Below are 10,520 nucleotides of genomic sequence, written 5' to 3'. Positions count from 1 at the left end.
TTAGTCGTATGAGGAGTCTTTATTTGTTTTAAATTTAATTAAATAAGTTAATTGAGATAGTTTAGGTTTTTGAATTTGAATATTTATGTTTTAAGTTGACTATTTATGATAGAAAATTTCAATCAATACTTTTAACATCTGTTTAAAAAAAAAAAAAGTTTCTTTCTAACTTAATTCCATACCTTCTTTATTTTTCCAACCAATCGTGTGCTATATGGTGATTCAAGCAATGAGGTAAACAATCCTATTATTAATTATACCCGATACGAATAAAGATGTGTGAGTTGTTCAAAAAGGTTGTTGATGTTGTCATCTTAATGAATCTCTTGAGTGGAAAATGAGACAACAGACAATTTTGCATTTATTTTATCCAATAAGATATGCATGAAATTGATATAATCCTTAAACAAAGCTTAATTCAGAATAAAAAAGACCAACAAGACAGTTTGATGATATAAGCAAAAGTTTACAAACCTTGTTTGAATCCACGTCCTTTGATAATACAACCATGTTATATACGTAAAAAAATGTGACCCCATCAGCGCCAAACTGTGTTCTTACTTGCTTTTGTCTGCTTTTTTTAATCTTTTCTTGTGCTCATGATGTAAGCTGTCATAAAGAATATACGTATACAACGTCAACTACTACATTTTTGTTCTTTTAGTTATTCTTCTCTCTATCTTTCCTTTTTTCCTTATATGGTTTGGAATTAGAATCTGAATCAGAGAGTATATTCACGTTCATTTTTGTATATTCCTTAATCTGATTCTCTTTGTTGATGATGGAAGATGCTGCAAGTTTCAGTAGTAGAGGATTGTCGGAGTCTTCACAGAGTCGTATTGCTCGAAAGAGAAGAGAAAAAGTTGAAGTATTTCAAGAGGTGCTTCGAAGATTAAGAGAGTCAAATGATGAAGAAGCGAATCAGCCTGATTTTGAGGACGAGTTGTGGGCTCATTTTACTAAACTTCCACTTCGGTAACTCTGTTATTCCCTCTCCCCTCCCCCCCCCCCCCCGATCATATTTAAGTTATATTTAACTGGTTATAGCTGTTACCTATGTTGCCATATTTAACTGGTTATAGATGTTGCCTATGTTGCCCGGACTATCCAAAATCCTACCGCACCCGTATCAGATCCTCCAAAAATGCACTACTTTTAGAGGATCTTACACGCACCCGGTAACATTTTCGAAGAGTTCGAGCAACATAGGCTGTTAATATATGTTATTTTACTTTCCAATTTACCATATTAGAGTACTTGATATGAGACTTACATGTTGTTGTTCCAACTTAATCTGATGGTTCGAGTTGACTTTTCTGTTAGCAGTATCGTTAATATCTTCGTCTTCAATGTAGGTATGCATTGGATGTGAATATTGAGAGAGCACAAGATGTTGTGATGCACAAGAACTTGTTGCAAATGGCACATTATCAGAACACCAGGCCAGCAGTTGAAGTCCGCCTAGTGCAGGTAATAATATTGTCCAAATTTTGCACTTCAATTCTTTCTCTGATGACCAATTTATGCCTATATACATGTGTGATGAGTTAATAGTAATGTAGTGTATGACTCTCATCTAAAAACTTGCTGAATTATGTCTTTAACTTGCCCCTTTAACCTGCCCCTGACGTGTGGGCCTGAATCTTTTTTTCTTGGGCCAATCACATAAGAATTCTTTTTTTGATGATAGGTGGCGGTAAGACTTGAACTCAAGATCTATGCTTGCTCTAATGTTGATCTGTATGAGCATCTCATCTAGAAATTTATTTATGTGTGTGATCATCTCATCTAAAAATTTATTTGAATTAAATTTTGGACATAGGGATATTTGATGGAATGGTCACTTGAATTAATGATGATTATCAAACATTTGTAGCTAATATGTTATGTCTTTGTTAAGTCTAGGATACTTTATTCAGTAAGATATACGCCTATTTCCTTTATAATTTCTCTTTACTATCTTTTAAAGTAATTTTCTGATTAGCATGCCTGAAGCAAATTGAATAAGAACATATTCATCTGACTTTTGCTCAATCCAGATTCATCGAATATCCGATGGAAATCCAGGGGATTCAGTTCATTCAAACTTCTCAAAAAAGGGAGGTGCACAAGGTACTGATCACCACGGCAGGTAGAGGCATGACGAGATAAATATAAATATATCTGAACTCTCTTTCCTATGCTCAGAGTAGTGATGAAAGCTGCTTAAATAGGCTGTTTCTGTATTCGTTCTTTTTGCTTTTGTTTATCAAATTACAGCATGCATCCTCCACCTGCCTTTGGTTTGACACCAAGTACAGAGCTTGCATTAGAAGCCAATAAGTTATATGTTCAAGATGGAAATAGTGCTGTGAGTGGAAATTCACTGTTATTTCGGTAATATTCTGATAGATTTCTCCATATTCAGCTTTCCTTTTCTCCATTGTCGTTTCGTCCATAAGGAGTTTTTCATTGCAAGTCTATGATGCTGTCATTTTCAGGGAATTTATTAATACCTACCTCTTTTGCTTTGTTTTGCAGGTCTTCATATGAAATAACAATTTCAACGCTTGACAAGCCCAAGCTCCTCACCCGGGTAAGCATTTTCAGCAGCCAGACCAGAAATCTGATAGTATCTTCTGTTTCTGAGGATAATCTGCAAACACCAAGTAGTTCACAATCAAATCATAATTTAAGACATTTTAGGATTAAGTGACATTTGCATGTTCTTCACTGAAGTTACATAATGATCACATCTCAACTTTTTTCAAACCGTATTCATGTTGGCATAGTTTTCTGCAATGGATGGAATAGCTAAAGGATTATGTAACAATTATCATAGGCTTGGTACACTATGTCATTGCCTTCCCTCTTGTTTCTCTCTCTCACTCTCTCTCTCAGTGAGTATATATTATTTTGTGTGCACGCCTCTAATGTCCATATATAGAACCTTGAATTCTGATTCAATAGGGATTTAAAGCCATGCATAACACTAATATCAATAGTTCTATTCTTCTTAGTCATGTATCACGATGTTGCCAAACTAGTATGTCGCTTATGACTAATCATTCGTCAAGTAAGGAACATGTAACTAGGGGGTAATCAGAGGATAAGAATAAGGGATTTCTTCACTTATTAGTCTGCTTATAGTCACTGTTTTGAATGTGGACATATTATTCAGACTTTTGCCCTCTCTAAAGATTCTCTACAAGTTTCTCCATTCAGTTGTTTTCATGATAGATTATTAAGGTTAAATGCACTTTTACTTTCAGTTGACTTCCTTAATTTCGGAGATTGGGCTGAACATTCAAGAAGCTCATGCTTTCTCCACAAAAGATGGTTACTCCTTGGATGTCTTTGTGGTTGATGGTTGGGGAAATGAGGTACTCTCCTAAGACTCGAGTTTAGATACACTTTGTTCTAATGATAGTTTTATGTTTCAAATTCACATCCTTTAAAACTTCACTCTCCATCATCTTTATACAATTGTTGACGTTTAGTCTCTTTCCTAATTGTTAGGAAACCGACCAACTAAGAAGTGCCCTCTTGAAGGAAATTTCAAACATGGAGGTAAAAGTCATAGATTTGCTTAGTAATGTTGTTGTCATCTCTCATCTGTCTCTATCTTAAGTTTTAAAGTGCAATGCAGAAACAGTCTGCGTTAAATCATGACCTTTTGCGGTCTGCACTAAATCAAGTCCTTTTGTCCCCTAAAAAGGAGTTGGTAAAAGCTGGTATCAACTTCACCACGAACCAAGTGGATATAACAAGCAATGGGAGTGAAGCCTGGGAAATTGACGCTGCACTGCTGAAATATGAATACAAAATTGCAACTGGCTCAACTGGTGATTTGTCAGTAAAATGACATTTTGAAGCAATAATCCATTATTTACTGAATATGGCCTGATAATTTATCTTACTGGCAGGTATAAGGGTTCATTCCAAAGTCAGGAAGTGGCTATTAAGGTTCTCAAAGCTGAGTGCCTAAATGAAGTAGTGCAAAAAGATTTTGTCCAAGAAGTTTATATATTAAGGTGACTATATATGCTTGCATTCAACAACAATATTCAGTCCTGTTTGATATATAACGGCGATTTTACTTTCAACTTCTTGCTTTGGCTGCTACCCTCTCTATGTGTGTGTCTAAGATAACTACCGAGTAAAACTCATTCTGGAAAGTAAAACACCTCAATAAAAAAGGATATTGTACAATTGATGTGAAGACTAAACACCTGAACTCTTTCTGGTACTTACAGGAAAGTCCGCCATAAGAATGTCGTGCAATTTATTGGTGCATGTACGAAACCTCCACCCTTATGTATCATCACAGGTAAACCTAGAGATTAATGTGTCACATTAGATGCTTTTTAGTTCAAGAGCACACACTGATTGTCTAGTTTAGTTTTACCTTTTTACTGGAAAAGCCTCCTTTCATTTATCTTAAATAACCTCTTCTATGCAGAATTCATGTCAGGTGGAAGTCTGTACGATTTTCTGCATAAAACGAAAGGTTTTTTCAAGCTTCCATCGGTACTCAAGGTTGCAATTGATGTTTCAAAGGGGATGAGCTACCTGCACCAAAATAACATAATCCACAGAGACCTGAAGACTGCCAATCTTTTGATGGATGAAAACCAAGTAAAGAATAAGTTGACATCCTTATCTGTTTAACTTTATATGTAAAAAGACTCTATACAAAGTGCTTACAGCTTGTTCTTGACAGCTTGTGAAGGTTGCTGATTTTGGTGTTGCTCGAGTGCAAGTTCAGTCTGGTGTCATGACTGCAGAAACAGGAACATATCGTTGGATGGCTCCAGAGGTTCACCCTCCCTCTCTTTCCGTCTTCGTCAATATCAATCTTTTTTCTGCTTGTTCATGTGTTGTGAGCTTAGTTGATTGATGTCCTTAGTAAAACACAGTTCCAGTATGATCAAGAAAAGGTCTGGAAAAAACAGGAGGTTGAAATCGCATCCATGATATACTATATTACTCACGAAATCAACCCAAATTACTCTAAATGAGTGCAGAGAAGTGATTCTCATAATAGCTATCTTGTTTTCCAAACATAACATCAGTCTTAAGCAGTTCACTCCTCCTGATTTTTATTTTATTTGATATTTCAAAGGTTATTGGACATAGACCATATGATCGAAAAGCTGATGTTTTCAGCTTTGGGATTGTTCTGTGGGAACTGCTAACCGGAAAGGTAATGCTTTCTCCCATTGATTCTTCCATTATCTTTCATTTATAAGAACATAGGGAAGAGAAAGGGTGGGAGAACATTAAAATATAAGGAACCTTGCCTGTAAATCATAAAGTATTTGTTGAATAAAGCTTTTTCATAAAGTTTCATGTGTCCTTCAATTTCCTATTCACATTTTGCTTAAAATTATCTATGTCATTTTTGTTCATAGCTGCTTCCTCATGAGCTTTTTCTTGGCTTTAAAAATTTTCAGTGTCAATAATCGTTTTTGTTGATATTGATATATATATCAGCTTCCTTACGAGTACTTGACCCCATTACAAGCTGCAGTGGCTGTGGTCCAGAAGGTATTCATTAGCTTCTTGTACTCTTGAATTTTGAAAGATTCAACTTGAGAAAGTTGAGGTTTTGCTCTTCATTAGCTGAATTTTCTGACATCAACTTTAGGGTTTGAGGCCGACACCTCCCACGCACACTCATCCGATATTGGTGGAATTACTTGAGAGGTGCTGGCAGCAAGATCCGTGCTTAAGACCTGAATTTTCTGAGATTCTTGAGATCTTGAAATACACGACCAAAAAGGTATTAAGGTTAATGTCATTTCTGCATTTGCTTTATGTTTCTAAGAACTTGAACTAGCGTTTGTGCTGCTCGTAAACAGATAGTCGAAGAAGAGAAGAGTAGCAAAAGAAGAAGCCTCTGATAGACATATCAACTCATGTATGCAGAGCAGCATGTCGCATGACACGCATTTTACTTAGGATTCTAAGTTTATATATACCGATAATGCAAAGAATTTTTTTACACTATCTGTGTAGTTTAACCTGTGAACCCGTGATAATTGCTAGTTTACCCAGTTTTATACTTTTATCAGGTTATAAGTTAATGTTTGTCATTTAATTCATATCTTTTAAGGAACCTGATTATATTGTGTAAATATTTTTACACTGGCAGTACATAAACCTTTAAACTTATCATAATTGTTATGTTTCCTATTCAATTGTTCATTACATGTGATGTCCATCTCATTGAAGAAGTATTAGGCATGTACCTAATAAAAGTTTCTTTGATTTGGTAGCCAACCTTGTTGACTTGGTTTGGTTAGTAGCCAACCTTGTTGAATTAGTTTGGTTTGGTAGCCAACCTTGTTGAATTTTTTGGTTTGGTAGCCACTAGCCAACTTTGTTGAATTGTGAAAAGTGTATGTAAATTGTCAAATATTGTAGGCTTTAGAGAGTGAAGCTTTGCCTATAAAAGGAGAGCTTCAACTCTCATTTCTTCACACCAACAAAGAGAGAAAGAAAGAGTGAGGTTTCACAGACAGGGTATAAGAAAATAGTTTGTGAGGAAAATAGAGAGTGAGCGATATTGTAGTGAGGTGGGAATATAAAAAGAGGGTTATTTCTTTTGAGTGTTGTAGTGGTCTTTGAATTATTTTACTCGGACCTACAAAGTGTAAAATTTCTTACTATAGTGATATCAGTTGCTCCTCTCAGGGCCGTGGTTTTTTTCCTTATTAAAAGGGTTTTCCACGTAAAAATCTTGGTGTCGTTGTTACTCTTTTATTCTTGTTAATTACCATATCTCGGTACTACATTATTATTTCGCTTTTATTACCATGAATATTATTTTTGTGGGGGGTTTATACCCAACACTTAGGTCTTAGCATGATTTCGAGTGGAGGATTCTGAAATGGGCACAAGGAGGAAAGCAATAGTGAGCACTAGTGTTTCTTGTTCTTGAAAATTACTACTTTGGTAACTGGGATAGTTGATATGTGGTGCTTTAAATCTATTTATTTATTTTTTTGGCGTAATGGCTTCCCGACCACTTAAACTTGTACTGGATTTTAAAGCCGATACACGAACTTACATTGTTCCCATTTGAACACTTCAACTTGACGAAATGAATACTAATAAACACTTTCTGTTGAACGTGTTTGCTAATCGCTCTGGAATATCATGTCACATGTTTGGTCTTTATTATATAACATGTGGATTTGTGGGTCCTATATTATTAAAAAAATTAATCTTTAAAATTTTTAAATGGAATTTTAAAAATTAATCTCCCTTCTTCTCCGTTCGCCCACCTCCATTCATTTCTGTTATCTTGCTCTTTCCCAAAACCTTCCAACTTCTACGAGCCTAACCTTCAACTTCTTAGACAGTGAGACTAGAGGGATCTCATTGGTGATATCCCCGTGTCTACCCACCAGACACCTCTCCAAGAACTGTAGCTTTGGTTTCAAAATCTCATCCTAAAATTTCACGAACTTTGAACTGCTTGTCGGAATTGTCTCTGCCCTCACCCAGCTTTAGGCCAAGCTATCTCTCTGGTGACTCCATCCATTTTTTTCTAAGAACTTCTTAATCTTCTTCGCAACATCAACCCTCCCTGCATTTTGCACCATTTCTGGGATGATAATGGTGTACTTGTTTTCTTTCTGTGAGTTGCCAAAATCCTTAGGTGTCCGCCAAAATTGTTTAAGTTTTGAAAGGCGAAGCACTCATATTGTGTTGAGCTCTTTTCTGGGGCATGGGGGAAATGGTCTGGTTTATTTTCTTTATTTTTAATTTGTATTTTTTTTTCTAGTTTTAGATTTTTTTTAAATCAAAACTATTGTAGTCACGCATATAATTTTCGTGACTTGCACACACCTTGTCCACATCATCATTGTTACTATTACATGTGCATGGTCAACGGTCAAATAGGTTTATTAGTTATCGGATATGTGAGTTTGAGTGTTCAAATGGGAACAATATAAGTTTGTGTATCGACTTTAAAATTCGGTACAAATTTAAGTGGCGAGAAAGCCAATACGCTTTTTTTTTTTTTTACCAATTCTTCTCTGGTACACCGCAGACAAGTTGAACCAGCTGAAAACTTGGATTTGCAAAAGTAGTTTTAACGTAGTAAATACTTTCTTCTAACAAGAGAAACAAATAAACTCAAACATTGTAACATAGGCCAACGCCATGGATTTCAGTATTTCACATTTCCCATAACCCTAAATAGTTTAAACCAAATACATGGATCGCATTTTATTTGTTTGTTTATTTGTACACAAAAATATAAAGTTCAATAGAGTAGCTAAATTGACAAAGTCGACTCCCTTGTCTAATTTAAATCATTTTCATTTTAGTATTAATAGCACCTTCTTATAAAAACTAGATGACATATTTAACACCACATATAAAATTATTATTTTTGAATATGGTAGTTATATGCCAATTTTTATGATAAAAGTTATATATGGTAATTACATGCCAATTTTCATGAAAAAATAACGTATTAAATAAAACCTAAAAAAATGATAAGTAACATTTATCATGACATAGAGAAGTAGTTTTTTTTTGGCCTTCTCTCTAGCCATTAGAGAGAGAAACAACACCAAGAACCCAAATCAATCACCACCAAAAGACTAACGAGACAATAACGATGGACACGGCACAATTATCATCACTGACAACTGAAGAAGCTAATCTGCTCTATCGGAGTACACAAAAGCCAAAAACGGAAGGAAACAAACTAGACCCCAAGGTAAGCTTCACAGATAGAGTAATTGAAAATCAACTCTTTGAATCTTTAGAGTTTGACTTTGACATGTTTGCCAATCTGTCACTTGAAGATGATGATGATAACCCAACAAATCACCCGACTTTTATACCCATCTCTTCTGCTGAAAAACAAAGACTTTACAAATCCTTGGACCCAAGCACTAATTATCAAGCTCATAGCTAAAAGAATTGGTTATACTCTTCTACGCATAAAAATACAAAAACTTTGGAACACAACAGAGCCCCTAAATCTCAAAAACCTTGGCAATGATTTTTACCTTATAAGATTTTCGTCAAAAAATCTGTACACCACAGCCCTGAATAATGGACCATGGTTCATTGGATCCCAATTTCTCTCAATTAGGAAATGGACACTGAAATTTAATCCCAACAATGTCCAAAATACCTTTTCCACCATATGGGTGCGCCTACCAGAATTACCTACAAAGTACTATGATTTAAATGTACTACAAAAAATTAGAGGCACAATCGGTACGGTTCTCAAAATTGATAGTTGTACGGTGCACACAACACGGGGAAGGTATGCCAGACTATGTATTTTAACACCACTGGGCAAGCCTATACCTATAAATGTTATGATTGGCAAGCATCTACAGGAAATACACTATGAGAACACAAACCCACTTTGCACAATCTACGAATGGTTAGGCCACAATTACTATCAATGTTTACAAAGTAGGTCTACCCAACAGACGGAGTAGAAAGCATCTGAAGAGCACTCAACCCAAGGTCACTGGAAAACAGTCACATACACAAACAAGAGGTACGCTACTAACAAAGCCTCAAAGTTTTATATAGATGGAAAACAAAGAGAAAGGGGGAAAACACCTGCTGAAAATTTCGAAGAAAATGGAAAAGAAAAAGGAAAGAAAAAAAGGAAATTAGAATAGAGGAAAAAAAATTAATATTGGGCATATTTCTATATGTTTTGATGTTACTTTACCCATGTTTTAACCACTTTTTGGTGCTATTTGGTGTTTAAAATGCCCAATATGTGTTAATTATTAGTTTTATGACTAATTAAGTTATGTGTGATGATTTAAGATGTTTGGAGCGCAAAAATATGAAGAAAAGATGCTCCAACTAGAGGAGAAGAGGGTGGATGCGTCGCATCCAACCTTGGAAAGAAGGCTAGTTGGTACACGCTTAACAGTGAAGTCGGGCCATAGCATCCGCCTTAGCTTCCGCAATTGGGCACAACAGAGATGGAGGAACAAAAGTTGAAGAACCAACATCAATTCCTGAAGCTGAGTCGGATTAGGAAAAAGAAAACTTTGGCCCACGACTTTTATACGCATTATATAGGTTAAAAATGCCCCCTTTAGGTCATCTAATAAAAATTTTGAAGGGGATTCGACCTAGGGAGAGCAAGGAGCCGCAGTGGAGGCCAGATTTCATCTTCTTCCACCAAACTTAGTAATTTTTATGTTTCTTTATATGATTTATTGTTTGGCTACCATGTCTATATGGAGCTAAACTTTACGTTCTAGAATTGTGGTTCTTTCATGACTATTGTTATTCGGATATTGATTTTGCCTTCTTGATTTAACATATTGGTTTATTTATTCAATCTTGCGCTTAATTATTTAATTGTTTGATCACCAATTGAATACTATCTACGAATCTAGAATTAAACTCGAAAATGGGAATTCTAGATTGCATATAGGATTGAGTAGAGCAAGTTCTTGAATCGGGGCATCGGGGAACGATTCGCGGTTAGGATAGACATATAACTAATTGTCTTGCTTGGTTTATGTACA

At 35.5% G+C, this 10,520-nt stretch overlaps 1 protein-coding gene and 1 long non-coding RNA gene across 4 annotated transcripts; both read left to right on the top strand.

Annotated features, from left to right (window-relative positions):
• The first annotated feature begins 625 nt into the window (after positions 1–625).
• LOC107807220 (serine/threonine-protein kinase STY46-like) lies at positions 626–6,192 on the top strand. Of its 3 annotated transcripts, none has more exons than XM_016631561.2 (16): positions 629–975; positions 1,356–1,470; positions 2,040–2,131; positions 2,260–2,376; positions 2,521–2,575; positions 3,252–3,362; positions 3,499–3,549; positions 3,698–3,831; positions 3,906–4,013; positions 4,236–4,309; positions 4,442–4,617; positions 4,703–4,798; positions 5,105–5,185; positions 5,476–5,529; positions 5,630–5,764; positions 5,844–6,192. In XM_016631561.2, the coding sequence occupies exons 1-16, from the start codon at positions 779–781 to the stop codon at positions 5,883–5,885; spliced, it is 1,638 nt and encodes a 545-aa protein (XP_016487047.1). In that variant the 5' UTR covers positions 629–778; the 3' UTR covers positions 5,886–6,192. The 3 variants fall into 3 exon arrangements, 2 of the variants coding, with proteins under 2 accessions (XP_016487047.1, XP_016487046.1); XM_016631560.2 differs by having other exon boundaries at positions 631–975; positions 3,629–3,831; XR_001652841.2 differs by lacking the exon at positions 5,844–6,192 and having other exon boundaries at positions 626–975; positions 3,629–3,831; positions 5,436–5,529; positions 5,630–5,725.
• A 133-nt stretch (positions 6,193–6,325) lies between these two features.
• Positions 6,326–10,308, top strand: LOC142174931 (uncharacterized). The gene is made up of 2 exons (XR_012704067.1): positions 6,326–9,523; positions 9,805–10,308. It is a non-coding gene; the product is annotated as an uncharacterized LOC142174931 (long non-coding RNA).
• The last annotated feature ends 212 nt before the right edge of the window (positions 10,309–10,520 follow it).

The sequence above is a fragment of the Nicotiana tabacum genome, chromosome 20 (genome assembly GCF_000715075.1).
Source record: "Nicotiana tabacum cultivar K326 chromosome 20, ASM71507v2, whole genome shotgun sequence".
Classification (NCBI taxonomy): Eukaryota; Viridiplantae; Streptophyta; class Magnoliopsida; order Solanales; family Solanaceae; genus Nicotiana; species Nicotiana tabacum.
Note: the sequence above shows the minus strand (reverse complement) of the source record. Positions and strands in the feature narration are given on the sequence as shown.